The sequence below is a fragment of the Rhinoraja longicauda genome, chromosome 11 (genome assembly GCF_053455715.1).
Source record: "Rhinoraja longicauda isolate Sanriku21f chromosome 11, sRhiLon1.1, whole genome shotgun sequence".
Classification (NCBI taxonomy): domain Eukaryota; kingdom Metazoa; phylum Chordata; class Chondrichthyes; order Rajiformes; family Arhynchobatidae; genus Rhinoraja; species Rhinoraja longicauda.
The window spans coordinates 11609003-11627620 of NC_135963.1; the positions used below are offsets into that span (position 1 = coordinate 11609003).

General features: G+C 48.4%; 1 protein-coding gene across 1 annotated transcript in view; it reads left to right on the forward strand.

Annotated features, from left to right (window-relative positions):
* LOC144598296 (choline transporter-like protein 3) overlaps nucleotides 1-18618 on the forward strand; it is a 95240-nt gene that overhangs the window by 28926 nt on the left and 47696 nt on the right. Inside the window, exons 4-9 of the mRNA XM_078408270.1 lie at nucleotides 2502-2638; nucleotides 5683-5776; nucleotides 7722-7891; nucleotides 11165-11254; nucleotides 12575-12699; nucleotides 13108-13294. Coding sequence (XP_078264396.1) covers nucleotides 2502-2638; nucleotides 5683-5776; nucleotides 7722-7891; nucleotides 11165-11254; nucleotides 12575-12699; nucleotides 13108-13294 — 803 coding nt within the window. The remainder of the gene's footprint in view (nucleotides 1-2501; nucleotides 2639-5682; nucleotides 5777-7721; nucleotides 7892-11164; nucleotides 11255-12574; nucleotides 12700-13107; nucleotides 13295-18618) is intronic.

Here is an 18618-nt window from a genome sequence, read left to right on the forward strand (position 1 = left end):
TCAAGTGCCCCAAACTATACAGCTCCATCAATGCGGCATCCCTCTGTACTGTTTTGAGATCTGCTAAGATAGAGACTTGACTAACGTACACCACTGTGGTGAGGTTAGGAGAGCTGCTACCTCATAGCTTCACCAACCCAGTTCAGTCCTGACTTCTGGTGCTGTCTGTGTAGGTTTTGCCCATTCTCCTGGGTAAGAAGACGAGGCCTGTCCCGAAACGTCACCCATCCTTTTTCTCCAGAGATGCTACCCGGCCCGTTGAGTTACTCCAGCACTTTGTGTCTGTTTCCTGGGTGACCACATGGGCTTCACCCAAGGCTCTCCGCTTTACCTCCCACATCCTGAAGACAGGCACATTGGTGGGTTAACTGACCATTGTAAATTGTGTCTGGAGTGTTCATGCTGGAATCTGCTGGGAATTATTGAATCTGCAGGAAGAATGAAATGGGATTAGTGCAAATGGGTGATTGATGGCCAGCGTGGTCTCAGTGGGCCGAAGGGCCTGTTCCTATGCTGGCTGACCCTGTGAAATATTGGAGATAACAAAATGTTGAATTCCTTGAGATGCACCAAGTGTTACTTCTGCGTCTGAATACAGAATATTAAACATAGGCACAAAATGCTGGAGGAACTCAGCGGGCCGGGCAGCGTCTCTGGAGAAAAGGAATAGGTGAGGTTTTGGGTCGAGACCCTTCTTCAGAATGAGAGTCAGGGGAGAGGCAAACTAGAGGTTTGAAAAGGTAGAGAACAAATCAGAGCCAGCACCGATGACTCGGGAAAGGTGGAACCCACAATGGTCTATTGTTGGCTAGTGAAGAGGTGAGGACGAAGGGATGTGAACGGTGAAACTAGCAAGACGACTATGGAGAGGGAAGGACGGAGAGGGGATCTCTCCAGAGATGCTGCCTGACCCGCTGGGTTACTCCAGCATTTTGTGTCTATCTTTGGTTTAAACAAGCATCTGCAGTTCCTTCCTGCACTGAATGCTAAAACAAATGTGGAAATGCCGGAAATTTTTCAACGGGTCCGTCAGATCTGCAGAGAGGGAGACGGAGGTAATGTGTAGTGTTGGTGGCCTTTCACTAACCAAAACGCCCTTTCTATGACTCTGCTGGCAGTGGCTACTGAAGCAGGGAAGTCCTTGGTTCTCATGGTCTGATTTGCCTTGTCCTTGGGCCAGTGATCTGATCTGGGCCTCGTGATCAATGGACTGTTTTCCTGAACCGGGCCACTGATATCCTGACCTTTAGACACCATGCTGATTAAAACTCACGAAGCTTATGCAGAGACCTGAGCAGTGCTCGAAGGAGAACATGGGTAGGTGGCAGAAAACACCATTATTGACACGATTGGTTGGTTTGGGTCTAGCGAATCCCAATTGCCCTGGTCAATAGACAATAGACAATAGGTGCAGGAGTAGGCCATTCAGCCCTTCGAGCCAACACCGCCATTCAATGCGATCATGGCTGATCACTCTCAATCAGTACCCCGTTCCTGCCTTCTCCCCATACCCCCTCACTCCGCTATCCTTAAGAGCTCTATCCATGGTCAATTAACACTCTACTAACGAGCTGACTTGCTGACAACTATGGGTCTCATCTGGATCCAGATTGGAACTTTTACACAAGGGTGGCAGAGTGGCATGGCGGTAGAGCTGCTGACGCACAGCGCCAGAGACCCTGGTTTGATCCTGAGCTCATATTTCGCCTGGGCAGCTTGCAGCCCAGCGGTATGAACATCGACTTCTCCAACTTTAGATAGTTCCTCTGTCCCTCTCTTCCCCTCCTCCTTCCCAGATCGCCCTCTATCTTCCTGTCTCCACCTATATCCTTCCTTTGTCCCGCCCCCCTGACATCAGTCTGAAGAAGGGTCTCGACCCGAAACGACACCCATCCCTTCTCTCCTGAGATGCTGCCTGACCTGCTGAGTTACATAGAAACATAGAAAATAGGTGCAGGAGGCCATTCGGCCCTTCGAGCCTGCACCGCCATTCAATATGATCATGGCTGATCATCCAACTCAGTATCCCGTACCTGCCTTCTCTCCATACCCCCTGATCCCTTTAGCCACAAGGGCCACATCTAACTCCCTCTTAAATATAGCACTCTACTAACATGTAGCACTCTACTTAAATATAGCACTCTACTAACATGCTTACTCCAGCATTTTGTGAATAAATACCTGAGCTTATGTCCTGTCTGCTTGGACTTTACGCATTCTCCCTGGGACTGCCTGGGTTATCTCTGGGTGCTCCAGTTTCCACCCACATCCCAAAGACGTGCGGGTTTGTAGGTTAATTGGCCTCTTGTGTAAATTGCCCGTAGTGTGTGGTGGGATAACGAGTGTGAACTGGTGAACAATGGTCAGCGTGGACTCAGGGGCCCCAAGAGCCTGTTTCCATGCTGTGTCTCTAAACGAAACTACATTTGAGGCTTGGAAACAGGCCCTCCGGGGGTCTAAATAAACTAAAACCTTAATGCTGTTTTGAAATTCCCAAATAGACACGTCTTCTTCCTGAACACCTGCAATATGGACTTCACGGAGCATAAAATAAATTCGCTGTCGATTTGTGTATCCAGTTGTCCCCAAGAGGAACTGAATGGACTGCAAGAGATAAAACATTTTGCTCAGTACAATGGTATGTGCGCCTACTCAGAATTGTATCAGGTTTATGGTGAGGGGAAAAGACACAGGTTCTAACTGGCTGATGCTGACAAGTCGGTGAGGTTTGTGTTCCTCATCAGGCAGCTAATCTATTTAGTTCATCCCAGCCACTTTATTGTTTTGTCCTTTTTTAAAATTTGTGTACTTAATTCCATTCCCCTTAAATTCATTATGCTTTTCTTCTCGGCTAATTGTGTCCAGTTCCATATTCGCGCTTTCTGAAATATAGCGTTCACAATATGTTCTTTCAAATTCATTTATCTCTGGCAAGGTTATTTATTGCCCATCATAAATGGTCTCCTAGATCTGGTCGTCATCTTTCTGTTGAAGATAATCTCGTCATCCCATTGGGCGGTTGCTCCCATAATTTAAAGAGCAGCGTTAGAGGATGATCCATTGTTGCTACTAAGGATGGGTTGGTCCAGGATTGTCTTTCCTCTGGTTAGCCGCGTAATTATCCTTCACGATTTACGGCAGGATTGTAGAGCCTTGCCCTGATCCCTGGGTGGTGGGTAGACACAAAATACTGGAGTAACTCAGCGGGTCACGCAGCATCTCTGGAGAAAAGGAACAGGTGGCGTTTTGGGTCGAGACCCTTCTTCAGAATGAGAGTCAGGGGAGAGGCAAACTAGATATATGAAAAGGTAGAGAACAAATCAGAGCCAGCACCGATGACTCGGGAAAGGTGGAGCCCACAATGGTCTATTGTTGGCCAGTGAAGAGGTGAGGACGACGGGATGTGAACGGTGGAACTAGCAAGACAACTATGGAGAGGGAAGGACGGAGAGGGGATGCAAGGATTACTTGAAATTAGAGAAATCAAGATTCATGCCGCTGGGTTGTAAGCTGCCCAAGCGAAATATGAAGTGCTGTTCCTCCAATTTCCATGGGGCCTCACTCTGACAGCAGTGGAGGCCCAGGACAGAAAGGTCAGTGTGGGGGAAGGAACTGAAGATGCTGGTTTAAACCGAAGATAGACACACATGCTGGAGATAGACACTCAGCGAGACAGGCAGCATCATTGGAGAGAAGGAATGGGTGATGTTTCGGGTTGAGGCCCTTCTTCAGACTGAAAGTCACGGGAAAGGGTAACGAGTGATATAGACGATGATGTGGCGAGATATAGAACAAATGAACGAAGGATATGCAAAAAAGTAACCACGATAAAGGAAACCAGCCTTTGTTAGCTGTTTGCTAGGTGAGAACGAAAAGCTGGTGTGACTTGGGTGGAGAGAGGGGGAATTCTGGGGATTACTTGAAGTTAGAGAAATCAATATTCATACAGTTCAGGGTGGGAATGGGAGGGGGCGTTAAAGTGCTTGGCAACCGGGAGATGGCGTGGGCCTCGGCAGCCTGAGCATGGGGGTTCAGTGGGATTGCTTTGTTTTCTCCATCACACGATGTGTCCACTGTTTAGTGTGCAGTCCAGTTCTAGGTTCACCAGGTTCTTGCCTCATTGTTTGGGTACTTGACTGCTCACCTGGCTTGGTGACGAAAGGGAAAATAAATTTACCACTAGCTTGTGGTGTACAAGGGATTAAAAGTACCATTAGCAAATTTGCAGATGATACAAAGCTGGGTGGCAGTGTGAACTGTGAGGAAGATGCTATGAGGTTGCAGGGTGACTTGGACAGGTTGTGTGAGTGGGCGGAGGCATGCCAGATGCAGTTTAATGTGGATAAGTGTGAGGTTATCCACTTTGGTGGTAAGAATAGGAAGGCAGAGTATTATCTGAATGGTGTCAAGTTAGGAAAAGAGGATGTACAACGAGATCTGGGTGTCCTAGTGCATCAGTTACTGAAAGGAAGCATGCAGGTACAGCAGGCAGTGAGGAAAGCCAATGGAATGTTGGCCTTCATAACAAGAGGAGTTGAGTATAGGAGCAAAGAGATCCTTCTGCAGTTGTACAGGGCCCTAGTGAGACCGCACCTGGAGTACTGTGTGCAGTTTTGGTCTCCAAATTTGAGGCAGGATATTCTTGCTATTGAGAGCGTGCAGCGTAGGTTTACTAGGTTAATTCCCGGAATGGCGGGACTGTCGTATGTTGAAAGACTGGATCAACTAGACTTGTATACACTGGAATTTAGAAGGATGAGAGGAGATCTTATCGAAACGTATACGATTATTAAGAGGTTGGCGGCACGGTAGCGCAGCGGTAGAGTTGCTGCTTTACAGCGAATGCAGCGCCGGAGACACAGGTTCGATCCTGACTACGGGTGCTGCACTGTAAGAAGTATGTACGTTCTCCCCGTGACCTGCGTGGGTTTTCTCCGAGATCTTCGGTTTCCTCCCACACTCCAAAGACGTACAGGTATGTAGGTTAATTGGCTGGGTAAATGTAAAAATTGTCCCTAGTGGGTGTAGGATAGTGTTAATGTACGGGGATCACTGGGCGGCACGGACTTGGAGGGCCGAAAAGGCCTGTTTCCGGCTGTAGATATATGATATGATATGATATGACACGTTAGAGGCAGGAAACATGTTCCCAATGTTGGGGGAGTCCAGAACCAGGGGCCACAGTTTAAGAATAAGGGGTAGGCCATTTAGAACTGAGATGAGGAGAAACTTTTTCAGTCAGAGAGTTGTAAATCTGTGGAATTCTCTGCCTCAGAAGGCAGTGGAGGCCAATGCTCAGAATGCATTCAAGAGAGAGCTAGATAGAGCTCTTAAGGATAGCGGAGTCAGTGGGTATGGGGAGAAGGCAGGAACAGGGTACTGATTGAGAATGATCAGCCATGATCACATTGACTGGCGGTGCTGGCTCGAAGGGCCGAATGGCCTCCTCCTGCACCTATTGTCTATTGCCTATTGTTTAGAGATACAGTATGGAAACAGGCTCTTCGTCCCATTGAGTCCGTATACTAGTTCTATCTGACACGTTTGGACCAATTTACAGAGACCTAGACGTCTGCTACGCTATCAATGCAAAATGTATCAGCTTCTCCTTAAACTGAGTTCTGGTGTCGCCTTTTTGAATGTGGGTGTGATTTTAATTTGCTGTTTTGCTTGCTGTTTTAGGCTCCTACTTGTGCCTGTACAACTTAAACATTTCCGACTACACGGACCCTTTGAAAGCAGCACGCCTCTGCCCCACGTTACCTGTCCCTCCAAGGTGAGATGGTTCACTTCTTCCTATTTCCTATTCGGGTTCATTTACTCTTTAGTCGCCACATTCTTCCCGGACAGATCAAAGTTAGAAAACCAAATTGCTCTTTGAAAGCATTGGCATACTCAACAGGGATTAGTCGGTCTGAAGAAGAGTCTCAACCCGAAACGTCACCCATTCCGTCTCCCCGGAGATTCTGCCTGTGTCACAGCACTCTGTGTCTATCTTTTGTCCTCTTATTAAAGCTGCCATGCTCCATTGGAAACAGCTGTAATGAAGGGTTGTGTCCCGTTGTGGGAGTGGATGAGAGGTCTCCTTTTGCTGTTGTGTTTGCTTCTATTAATTATCCATGGTTCAATGGTTCTTGTTATTATTAGGTGTACCAACGTACAGTGACAAAACAAAAATTGCGTACAGTACGACCGGTAAGATTGTTGCCATGTATAAGTACAATCCCTGATTAAATACAGAATGTGCAGAAACAGCCCACTGAGTCCATATGCAAGAGGCGCAACTTTATGGAGAACCACAGAGAATTTGGTCTCCATATTTAAGGAAGGGTCAATATTGCATTGGAGGCAATGCTCAGGAGACTCATATGATGCAGGGAGAGGGTCCAGAGGAGGCTTACAAGAATGATCCCAGGAACGAGCAGGTTAACATACGAGGAACGTTTGACTGCACTGGGCCTGTACTCGCTGGAGTTTGGAAGAATGAGGGGGGAACCTCATTGAAACATGCAGAATAGTAAAAGGCTTGGATAGAGTGGATGTGGAGAGGATGTTTCCCCTAGAGGGAGAGTCTAGGACTAGAGGTCACGGCCTCAGAATTAAAGGATGTTCTTTTAGGAAGGAGGTGAGGAGGAATTTCTTTAGTCAGACGGTGGTGAATCTGTGGAATTCTTTGCCGCAGAAGGCTGTAGATATAAGTCAGTGGATATATTTAAGGCAGAGATAGATAGATTCTTGATTAGAATGGGTGTCAGGGGTTATGGGGAGAAGGCAGGAGAATGGGGTTAGGAGGGAGAGATAGATCAGCCATGATTGAATGGCGGAGTAGACTTGATGGGCCGAATGGCCTAATTCTGCTCCTATCACTTATGATCTTGTGATTCCTGGGAGGAAGAGGTTGATGTTTGATGAGTGCCTGAGAGGCTTGGACTTGAACTCATTGGAGTTTACAGGAATAATAGGTGATTCTGTTGGAGCAAACAAGATTCTAAGGGGGGATTGACAGGGTGGATGCGAAGAGGGTGTGGGGATATTTAGAATTAGGAGCCATTCTTTCAAAATAACGGGTTGACCATTTTCAGATGGAGAGGAATTCCTTCTCGAAGAGGGTAGTGTATTCTTGGGCCCTTTGAGTTGTGGTGGTGGAGTTAGTGAATATATTCAAGGAGAAGATGGAGAGACATTTGAATCAGAAGCATGTCAATGAAGGTAAAAGGTCATTGATCTTTTTAGTCTAGTTTAAGGTGCAGCGCGGAAACAGGCCCTTCGGCCCAGAGAGTCTCTGCTAACCAGCGATCCCCGCACACTTGCACTATCCAACACACGCTAGGGACAATATACGATTATACCAAGCCAATTAACCTACCAACCTGTACGTCTATGGAGAGTGGGAGGATCCCAGAGAAAACCCACGTAGGTCACGAGGAGAACGTACAAACTCCGTACGGACAAGCGCCCGTAGTCGGGATCGAACCCGGGTCTCTGGCGCTGTAGGGCAGCAGCTCTACCGCTGTGCCACCGTGCCGCCCACAAACATACGAAACATATGGTTTCATTTCTCTTCTCCACCGCTGCAGTCTCACAACAGCGTCTACTCTTTGTACTTCATCCACGGTGTTGTTGCACTGTCTTGAAGTCACAATGACGTATAATTGCAGGTTTGATCAATTCCCCACGCCGGTTCTGGAGTTTATTTATACGGAGATTGTTTGTTATTCCAGCAAGCCGCTCCCTCTCTTCAATCGCTGTGTCCCACGGAGCCCGGCCTGCTACTCCCACTTCCTCATGGCCCTTATCCACATGGTCAACGAGAGTGACTTCTTCCAACTCATCATCAGTGGCATCATAATGAGCAAGGAGTACATTATAGGACTCTGCTTTTTTGCAGTAGGTAAGGACATTCAGTGGATGGATGGATGAATGAATATCTGTTGTATCTCAATGAATGAATGAATGAATGAATGAATGAATGAATACTTTATTCCCACATGTGACGGGTCACAGTGAAATTGCTTGCATACCCACGGTATACAAATAGTCACCACACAGGGGCGCTGACACAGTTACAAAGTATGCACAGTCTCCACACCAGGTCCCCCTTTGTTCTCCCCCTTCCCTCACAGCGGTCCCCCCCCCCCCCCCCCCCACGCCAGCCCCTCCTTCGTTTCTTCCCTCGGCAGAGGCGTCCTCACTTCCACGCGCCCATCCTCGTCGGTCCATCGTCGGCCGCCGCACCGACCTCTCCACAATCGCTGTCCTTTCCGGACGCCACCATGGCACCGACACAGGCCCCAGCCACGGGATCTGACCCACAGGGGCTCCGGCCACGCCGACTCCCCTGACCCGCAGGGGCTCCGGCCATGCAGACCCCACCAGCCGCGGGCTCTGACCCGCAGGGGCTCCGGCCTCAGCTACTCCCTTGACCACGGGCTCCAACCCGCAAGGGCTCCTGCCTCGTCTACTCCGCTGACCACGGGCTCTAACCCGCCAAGCAATCTCTGTACACTAGCACTATCCTACACAGTAGAGACTATTTATAATCTTTACTGAAGCCAATTGACCTACAAACCTGCACGTCTTTGGAGTGTGGGAGGAAACCAGAGCACCCGATGAAAACCCACGCGGTCACGGGGAGAACAGAGAAACATAGAAACAGAAACATAGAAAACAGTTGCAGGAGTAGGCTATTCGGCCTTTTGAGCTAGCACTACAATTCAATATGATCATGGCTGATCATCCAAAATCAGGACCACGTTCTTGTTTTTATTCCCCCCGTATCCCTTGATTCCTTTGGCCCTAAGAGCTAAATCAGCGAATTGGCCTCCGCTGCCTTCTGTGGCAGAGAATCCCACAGATCCACAACTCTCCAGGTGAAAAAGTTTTTCCTCATCTCAGTGCTCAGTACCAACTCCATACAGACAGGATCGAACCTAGGTCTCTGGGGCATTGTAAAGCAGCACCATTACCGCTGCGCTACGGTGAAGCCCCTTTGTAAGTGGAAGGTGGCATTGTTGACACGGTCAGAGTTCCTTGCCCGCGAATGATAGAGTTGCACATCATGGAAAGGGCCCTTCATGTCCTTACTGACCGTGTCTGCCCACCCTCACAAATCCCATGTTCCCATACCGGGACCGCATCCTGAGTCTTGCCTATTTAAGTGCCTAAGCCTCTTGAACATAATAATTGTATCCGAATTTCACCCCTCCTTGGATATCTTGCTGGGCTTAACCCTCATATCACCAGGGACTAATTTAATTTACTGTATTAAATTTTTTTATTTTTTTTTTAATATATTTTTTCTATTCTGTTCTGTAGTTTAGCACAATCCACAGGCGTTGCCACTTTCATTTCACTGCACATCTTGTATATGTATGTGACAAATAAACTTGACGTGACTTGACTTGCTATTTTGGTGGGGAGTTAAAAGCCAACAACACTGCACTCCAGAGTCAAGTACAGGCCAACAGGTGTATTCCTCATGAGCACATTCATTTTCACACTATTACTCACGTTATTACAACAGTCCACTGGTTTCATGGTTACAGTTACTGACACCGGACTTTTAGTTTCTGTTTTATTTAATTAATTGAGATTAAATTCACCAGCTGGGATTCCAATACGCTCTCTGAGGTTACGAGCAAATCACGATTTTGCTTTGGCACCCTGGGTTTGGATTGTATTCGTGGCATTCCGGTGAACTGCTTGACGCTGAAACATAGAAACATAGAAAATATGTGCAGGAGTAGGCCATTCGGCCCTTCGAGCCTGCACCGCCATTCAATATGATCATGGCTGATCATCCAACTCAGTATCCCGTACCTGCCTTCTCTCCGTACCCCCTGATCCCTTTAGCCACAAGGGCCACATCTAACTCCCTCTTAAATATAGCCAATGAACTGGCCTCAACTACCTTCTGGCAGAGAATTCCACAGATTCACCACTCTCTGTGTGAAAAAAAACGTTCTCATCTCAGTCCTAAAAGACTTCCCCCTTATCCTTAAACTGTGACCCCTTGTTCTGGACTTCCCCAACATCGGGAACAATCTTCCTGCATCTAGCCTGTCCAACCCCTTAAGAATTGTGTAAGTTTCTATAAGATCCCCCCTCAATCTTCTAAATTCCAGCGAGTACAAGCCGAGTCTATCCAGTCTTTCTTCATATGAAAGTCCTGCCATCCCAGGAATCAATCTGGTGAACCTTCTCTGTACTCCCTCTATGGCAAGAATGTCTTTCCTCAGATTAGGAGACCAAAACTGAAGCTAGGAAAGGGATAGAAACAGGAACCTCTTGTTCGAGTCCACCACCGATTTTCCGGCAACTGATGGTTCGGCACCTTCCTTAATCCGGACAAAATTCCGAGAGCGCCCTTGGGTTATGAATGCAAACGTACATAAAGCTGTTTGCCGGCTGTTCTTCCTCGCTCTGGAGCCTCAGTTGATCAAGGACACACGTGTCAGTCTTTCTCTCCCAATTTTAGACTCTTCATTAATATCGAAGTTAACTCCAGGTCACTCAGAGTCAAGTACATCAATCTGACGAAGCACCATTTGGAGTGTTTTGGGAAGTTTTACTTTGTTAAAAGTGCAATATTAATGCAATTTTTTGTCCTTTTGGCCTGGTATGAGAGCTGGCCATCCTCAATCATGCTGTCCAATGGAAATTTTAAAAAAATGAGTCCTCCCAATGTAAGGAAGATAAGTGGAAAATGGAATATTAACTGAGTCATGCCGATATATTAACGGATTGGACAGGCTAGATGCAGGAAAAATGTTCCCGATGTTGGGGGAGTCCAGAACCAGGGGTCACAGTTTAAGAATAAAGGTGTAGGCCATTTAGGACTGAGATGATGAAAAACTTTTTCACCCAGAGAGTTGTGATTCTGTGGAATTCTCTGCCACAGAAGGCAGTGGAGGCCAATTCACTGGATGTTTTCAAGAGGGTGTTAGATGTAGCACTTCGGGCTAACGGAATCAAGGGATATGCGGAGAAAGCAGGAACGTCCAGTACTGTTTTTGGATGATCAGCCATGATCATATTGAATGGCGGTGCTGGCTCGAAGGACTGTGTGGCCTACTCCTGCACCTATTTTCTATGTTTCAAGCACAAATAGTTTGAATGACTCCCCTCAGTGACATTGAATCTCTCTCTTTGTTTTGTTCCACAGCTCTGGCCTTCATTATGGTGGCAGTCTTCAGATATATCGCTGAACTCCTAGTTCATATCTTCATCACCCTGGTCATTTTTGGATTGCTGTGTAAGTGAGTCCACATTAATCCAATTTCACTCCTTGCACAGTAGTGACAGGAGTGGGGGTTTTTTTCTCCTGGAGGAGGCCGCTCAATTAGACGTTCAGACCCACAGCCTCCAGGTAGGAGGATCGGTGCTTCGAATAAAGATGGCGGCCCACTTTTGGGAAATGTTTCTAGCTTACCAGCTTGGGTTTTTTTTCCTTACTTGTGACTTGTCCCTCAGATGCATGGATGAGTGTGATGGAATGATATTAAAGTGAAAAGGGCTCAGAATAGGTGGTGACGATGGAGATCAAGAATCACAGCGGGATCTTGATAAGCTTTGCAAGTGATAAGCTAAGTAAGCCTAGGTTGATAAGAACTACACTCGTCCCCCTGCAGGACCTATACATCAGGAGGTGCAGATCCAGAGCCAGCAACATTATGGGGGACCCCTACCACCCCAGCAACGGACTGTTCCAGCTGCTACGGTCAGGCAAACGCCTCCGCTGTCACGCTGTGAAAACGGAGAGGATGAGACGGAGTTTCTTCCCACAGGCCATCAGGACTGTTAACTCTCATATCACCAGGGACTAATTTAGTTTACTGTTTAATTTATTTTTTGTGTTAAAAAAAAAAAAATCTATTCTGTTTTGTAGTTTAGCACAATCCGCAGGCGTTGCCACTTTCATTTCATATTTCATATTTCATATTTCAGATACAGCGCGGAAACAGGCCTTTTCGGCCCACCAAGTCCGCACCGCCCAGCGATCCCCGCACATTAACACTATCCTACACACACTAGGGACAATTTTTACATATACCCAGTCAATTAACCTACATACCTGTACGTCTTTGGAGTGTGGGAGGAAACCGAAGATCTCGGAGAAAACCCGCGCAGGTCACGGGGAGAACGTACAAACTCCTTACAGTACAGCACCCGTAGTCAGGATCGAACCTGAGTCTCCGGCGCTGCATTCGCTGTAAAGCAGCAACTCTACCGCTGCGCTACCGTGCCGCCCATCTCACTGCACATCTTGTATATGTATGTGACAAATAAACTTGACTTGACTTGAAGTGGGGAAGTGTGAAGGGGACAGACTGAAAATGGGGATCTCTGCAACCAACATCCTTCGGTGAATGCCGTCAGCCTCCAGCTTAAACTTAGTTGGAAGCTGGATGTAAACATTAAAAGCTTCCTCCCTCCCAATGTGAGACTTCACCTTGCTTATCACTCCCGTTCTAAAGACACCCCGCCCTCCTTTCCTTCAATGTTTTCTCTCGGGAACATTACCATTTTTCAGTGATTGCTTTTTTTTTTGCCCCCCCCCTCCCCCCCTTTCTAGTTGTATCGGGAGTACTATGGTGGCTGTACTATGACAAGTCGCATGACCCCAACATAATCTTGGAGACAGAGATGGAAAACACTGCAGCACTTCTGGGCTTCGCTATTGTTGCCACCACCATTTCGGTAAGTACCGTAAAACCAATCCCTTCTGGATTACTTAAAGCGATCAAATTCAGCTTGGTTTGGATAAGATTTATTCAAGAACCAGTTCAAGATCACTAGCGGCCTTGGGACTGCAATTACCCATCAAGGTGGGCATGAAACTACCTCTAAATATCTCTAACTCCCTGGATCCCACTATGCTTTACTGACATTATTAAGTGTATGTTCCACACTGTTTATCTCTCTGCCTGTGTGTTCATGTGTAGCCAAGGTTAAGCTCTGAAATGAAACTAAGCCAAGTGACCTACAAACCCGTGCGTCTTTGGAGTTTAATTTAGTTTAGTTTATTTTTGGAGATACAGCGCGGAAATGGCATTTGTAGATTCAGAGTTTTTTTATTGCGTGCTGACAGATTTCCTGCCTCTATAGGTCATCATTATGGTGCTGACACTGGTGATGCGGAAAAGGGTCAATCTCACCATTCAGTTGTTCCGGATGGCCAGCAGCCTGATCCGGAACGTCCCTCTGGTGCTCCTCCAGCCTCTCTGGACCTTCCTGATGCTCGCCTTGTTCTGGACCTATTGGGTGGCTGTGCTTCTAAGCCTGGGCACTGCAGGTGGGTGGCTGTGGTACTATAACTTGCCTCTTCTCACCGTATCCAAGACTCGAGGAGCAGAGGACGGAAGCCGTTTTACAAAATATTGACGTGAAGTGCTGGACTAACTCAGCGGGTCAGGCAGCATCCCTGAAGGAAATGGAGAAATGGAAAATGGACGGGGGGGGGGGGGGGGGGGGGAGAATTTGGACATAGCCAGCAGTTATTGCCTGTCTGTGTTGGAGTTTGCATGTTCTCGCTGTGACCACGTGGGTTTCCTCCAGGCGCTCCTGTTTCCCTCCACATCCCAAATTCATGCAGGTGTGTAGATTAATTGGCCTCTGTGAGTTATCATATCATATCATATCATATATATACAGCCGGAAACAGGCCTTTTCGGCCCACCAAGTCCGTGCCGCCCAGCGATCCCCGCACATTAACACTATCCTACACCCACTAGGGACAATTTTTACCTTTACCCAGCCAATTAACCTACATACCTGTGCGTCTTTGGAGTGTGGGAGGAAACCGAAGATCTCGGAGAAAACCCACGCAGGTCACGGGGAGAACACACAAACTCCTTACAGTGCAGCACCCGTAGTCAGGATCGAACCTGAGTCTCCGGCGCTGCATTCGCTGTAAAGCAGCAACTCTACCGTTGCCCTTGGCGTGCAGAGAGCGGATGTGAAAAGTGGGATAACGTAGAACTAGTTTGAACAGGTGTGAACATGGCGGGTGGAAGGGTCCGTTGCCATGCTGCGTCTCTAAGCTCTTTTGAAAGAAACCCCTAATTGTCCTTGGAATGGTGGTGGCCAGCCACTTGCTTGATCTGCTGCAGTCCCTCTGATAGGAAGGAAGATGGAGGGATGATGAAAGGTGACACATTCTCAACTGTGCAGCCTGAAGGGGGATCTGCAGTGTAGGATGGAGTTAGACACAAAACGCTGCAGTAACTCAGCGGGACAGGCAGCGTCTCTGGAGAGAAGGAATGGGTGACGTTACAGGTCGAGACCCTTCTTCAGACTGAGAGTCAGGGGAAAGGGAACCGAGAGATAGAGACGGTGATGTAGAGAGATACAGAACAAATGAATGAAAGATGTGAAAGAAAAAAGTGACAATGGTAAAGGCCAGCTGTTTGCTAGGTGAGAACGGGAACCTGGTGAGACTTGGGTGGGGGAGGGAAGGGGAGAGAGGGATGCAGGGGTTACTTTAAGTTAGAGAAATCAATATTCATACCACCGGGCTGTAAGCTGCCCAACCGAAATATGAGTCGCTGTTCCTCCAATTTGCGTTTAGCCTCACTCTGACAATGGAGGAGGCCCAGGGCAGAAAGCTCAGTGTGGGAATGGGAAGGGGAATTCAACTGTTTGGTAACTGGGAGTTCAGGTCGGATGATCAACCAAACAGGCTGTGTTGTCCTTGATAGTGTGTGTCAGACTGCTTATTCTTCACAAGACTAAAGCGTCCTAAATTAATATTTATTGTCTGTAATTACTGCGACAAAATACATGATGCCGCGGAACTCAGGGAACCCATCTCCACCCCTTTCTGCTTTCCGCAGAGACCGTTCCCTCTGAAACTCCCTGGTCCACTCGTCCCTTCCCATCCAAACCACCCCCTCCCCAGGTACTTTCCCCTGCAACCGCAGGAGATGCAACACCTCCCCCCCTCGACTCCATCCAAGGACCCAAACAGTCTTTCCAGGTGAGGCAGAGGTTCACTTGCACCTCCTCCAAACTCATCGCTGTTCAAGGTGTCAACTTCTCTACATCGGCGAGACCAAGCGCAGGCTCGGCGATCATTTCGCTGAACACTTCCGCACAGTCCGTCTTAACCTACGTGATCTCCCGCTGGCCTCCCATTTCCCTTTCTGACCTGGGCCTCCATTGTCAGAGTGAGGCCCAGTGCAAATTGGAGGAACAGCACCTCCTATTTCGCTTGGGCAGTTTACACCCCAGCGGTTTGAACATTGACTTCTCCCACTTCAGGTAGTCTCTGCTTCCCCTCTATCCCCCCCCCTCCCCTTTTCCTACTAGTCTTCCTGGCTCCGTCTACGTCCTATCTTTGTCCCGCCCCCTCCCCTGACATCAGTCTGAAGAAGGGTCTCGACCCGAATCGTCACCCATTCCTTCTATCCTGAGATGCTGCCTGTCCCGTTGAGTTACTCCAGCATTTTGTGTCTATCTTTGGTGAATCTGCAGTTCCTTCCTACACTATATGTATGTGTGTGTATATATGTGTATATATAATGTGTGTGTGTATATGTATGTGTGGGTGTGTATATATGTGTGTGTGTATATATATGTGTGTGTGTGTATATATATATATGTGTGTATTTATATATGTGCGTGTATATATGTGTGTATATATGTTTGTGTGTGTGTATATATGTGTGTGTGTGTATATATGTGTGTGTGTATATATGTATATATGTGTGTGTGTACATATATGTGTGCGTGTATGTATATAGATATATGTGTCCATATGTGTATGTATGTGTGTGTATATATACACACACAAATACTCTCACTCACACTCACACAACAATAAGGGGTAGGTCATTTAGAACTGAGATGAGGAAAAACTTTTTCAGTCAGAGAGTTGTGAATCTGTGGAATTCTCTGCCTCAGAAGGCAGTGGAGGCCAATTCTCTGAATGCATTTAAGAGAGAGCTAGATAGAGCTCTTAAGGATAGCTGAGTCAGGGGGTATGGGGAGAATGCAGGAACGGGGTACTGATTGAGAATGATCAGCCATGATCACATTGAATGGCGGTGCTGGCTCGAAGGGCCGAATGGCCGCTATTGTCTAATACAAAAGTGCACTTGTACCTATAACTCTAAGGAAGAAACCTAGGCTTCATTGCTGACTCTAGTTAGATAGTGTTCCCTCTCCCTCCACATTGGTTCACTTGGCCATATGATTCATGTTTGGACTTAAAAATGCCCCCTGGATGTTGTGAGAGTGGCCCGCACATCACACTCCACAAGATGGCGTATGCATACAAGGTGTAGATGCAGTAAGTGCTGATTGTCCACAGATCCATGCAAGGAGCCTTCAGCAGATTGGAAATATTGCCATAAATTTGTGGTATATTAACACTGCCAGTGATTTTTTACTTCACCTGTGAGCATACTCCCAATGTAACTGCATGAATGGAAGTAAAATCAGCATGTGTTCTCTTTTCCGCTGCCTCTCACTGTGTTGACGTTTGTCCACGGTATTTCTACACTTCCCCATGTCACTTATTTGTTCTCTTTCTCCACCAAACTCTCGCTACTCACCCACATGCTCTCTCTCATTCTGACCCTCTCTCTCTCTCTCTCTCTCTCACACCCTGATTTGCACACTCTTTTGTCCTCATTCAAACTCTCTCTTATCCTGACTTGCTCACTCTCTCTCACTCAGCCTGACTTGTTCACTCTCTCTCTCTCTCGTACCCTGACTCGTTCACTCTCTCTTTCACACCCTGACTCACTCATGGTCTCTCTCTCTCTCTCTCTCTCTCTCTCTCTTTTTTTTTTTTTCTTTTTTTTTTCTTTCAAAGACTTTATTCTGCACAATCACATGATACATCACATCAAAACCACAATCAGAGGTTACAAAACATCAGGTAATCATTATAATACAACATTGCCTTCATTATTTACAATGCTCTCAACCCCCCGTGGTGACCAGCGTTCACGGAAGGCCTCCATAGTCCCCGTGATCACCGCGTGTTCCCTCTCTAGGGACACACGCGCACGGACGTAGGCCCGGAAGAGGGGGAGGCAGCCGACTCTGGCAAGACCATCGACCGCCCGCTGCCTGGACCCACGAATGGCCATCTTGGCCAGGCCCAGGAGCAAACCGACAGGGAAATCCCACCCTCCTGACCGGCCCTCCCCACTCCCAGCCCCGAGCCCAAACACCAGGATCGTAGGACTGAAATGCAGCCAAAACTTGAGGAGCAACCCCTTCAGATACTCATACAGGGGCAGCAACCTCACACACTCCATGTACATGTGGAACACGGACTCTTCCTCGCCGCAGAAAATACAGGCGGCCGGCTTGTCCGTGAACCGGCTCAAAAATTTATTACACACAACGGCTCTGTGCAACACTCTCCACCCCAGGTCCCCGATGTAAAGGGGGAGGACACCCTTGTAGAGAGACCTCCACTGGGGACCACCCCCGCCATCAGGTGGTAACACGGATCGCCACGGCGTATCCGGACGGAAGACGAAGGCGAGGAGGTGCAGAGTGTGCAGGAGAATCCTATACAGTAAACGTCTGCCTGCATCACGGAACGGCACGCTGGGCATCTGGGAGAGGCGGCTCAAGTTGTGTGGGGCCGGCTCCCGGGAAATATTCCGGAGCCTGGGCCCGATGAGCAGTTCCGGCGGAGCGGGGGTAAGCTCGGCCGGAATCACTCCAAGCTCACGCCGCTCCCCAACACCCACCGCGACAGCGTGAGGACCGGCCCCCACCACAGCCACAACACCCCCCTCCCCCTGAGGAGCAACGCGCTGACTGAAGATGACCAAATTCCTCACTCTCAACACATCGCGGTAAAAGCTTGGCATGTCCCGTGGGAGGGTGCTCCGCGTACACGTACCTCCGCAGAGTCCTGAGACGGAGAGCCGCCACCTGGGTACGCATGCATACCAAGGACTGGCCACCCTCCTCTAGCGGGAGACTCAGGACTGCAGCTGAGACCCAGTGTTTCCTCCCTCCCCAAAAGAAATCCACTAACCTCTTCTGTACAGCATTTACAAAGGTAGAGGGCGGGACAAGAGTGGCCAGCCGGTACCATAACATTGAGGCCACCAGCTGGTTTATGACCAGCACCCTACCCTGGAAAGAAATAACCCTAAGCAAGCCTGACCAGCGTCCCAGCCGGGCGACGACTTTCGTCTCTAGCTCCTGCCAGTTCGCCGGCCAAGCATCCTCAGTGGGACTCAGGTAGATCCCCAGGTAGAGGAGGTGCGTGGTGCTCCACGCATAATCCTTCATCTCTTCCGGCAGAGAGTCCACCTGCCACTGGCCCACTAGAAGTCCGGAGCACTTACTCCAGTTGATCCTAGCGGACGAAGCAGCTGAGAACACCTGCTGGCATTTGTGCATCCTCCGCAGGTCAACAGGATCAGTGAACGTAAGGAGAATGTCATCGGCATAGGCCGAGAGAACCACCTCCACCCCCGGTCCTGGTAGAACCAGGCCTGCCAACCGCCTCCTAAGAAGACACAGGAATGGCTCCACACAGACCGAGTACAACTGCCCAGACATGGGGCACCCCTGGCGTACCCCCCTCCCAAAGCGAATGGGAGCCAACAATGCACCGTTAATCTTCACGAGACACTCTGC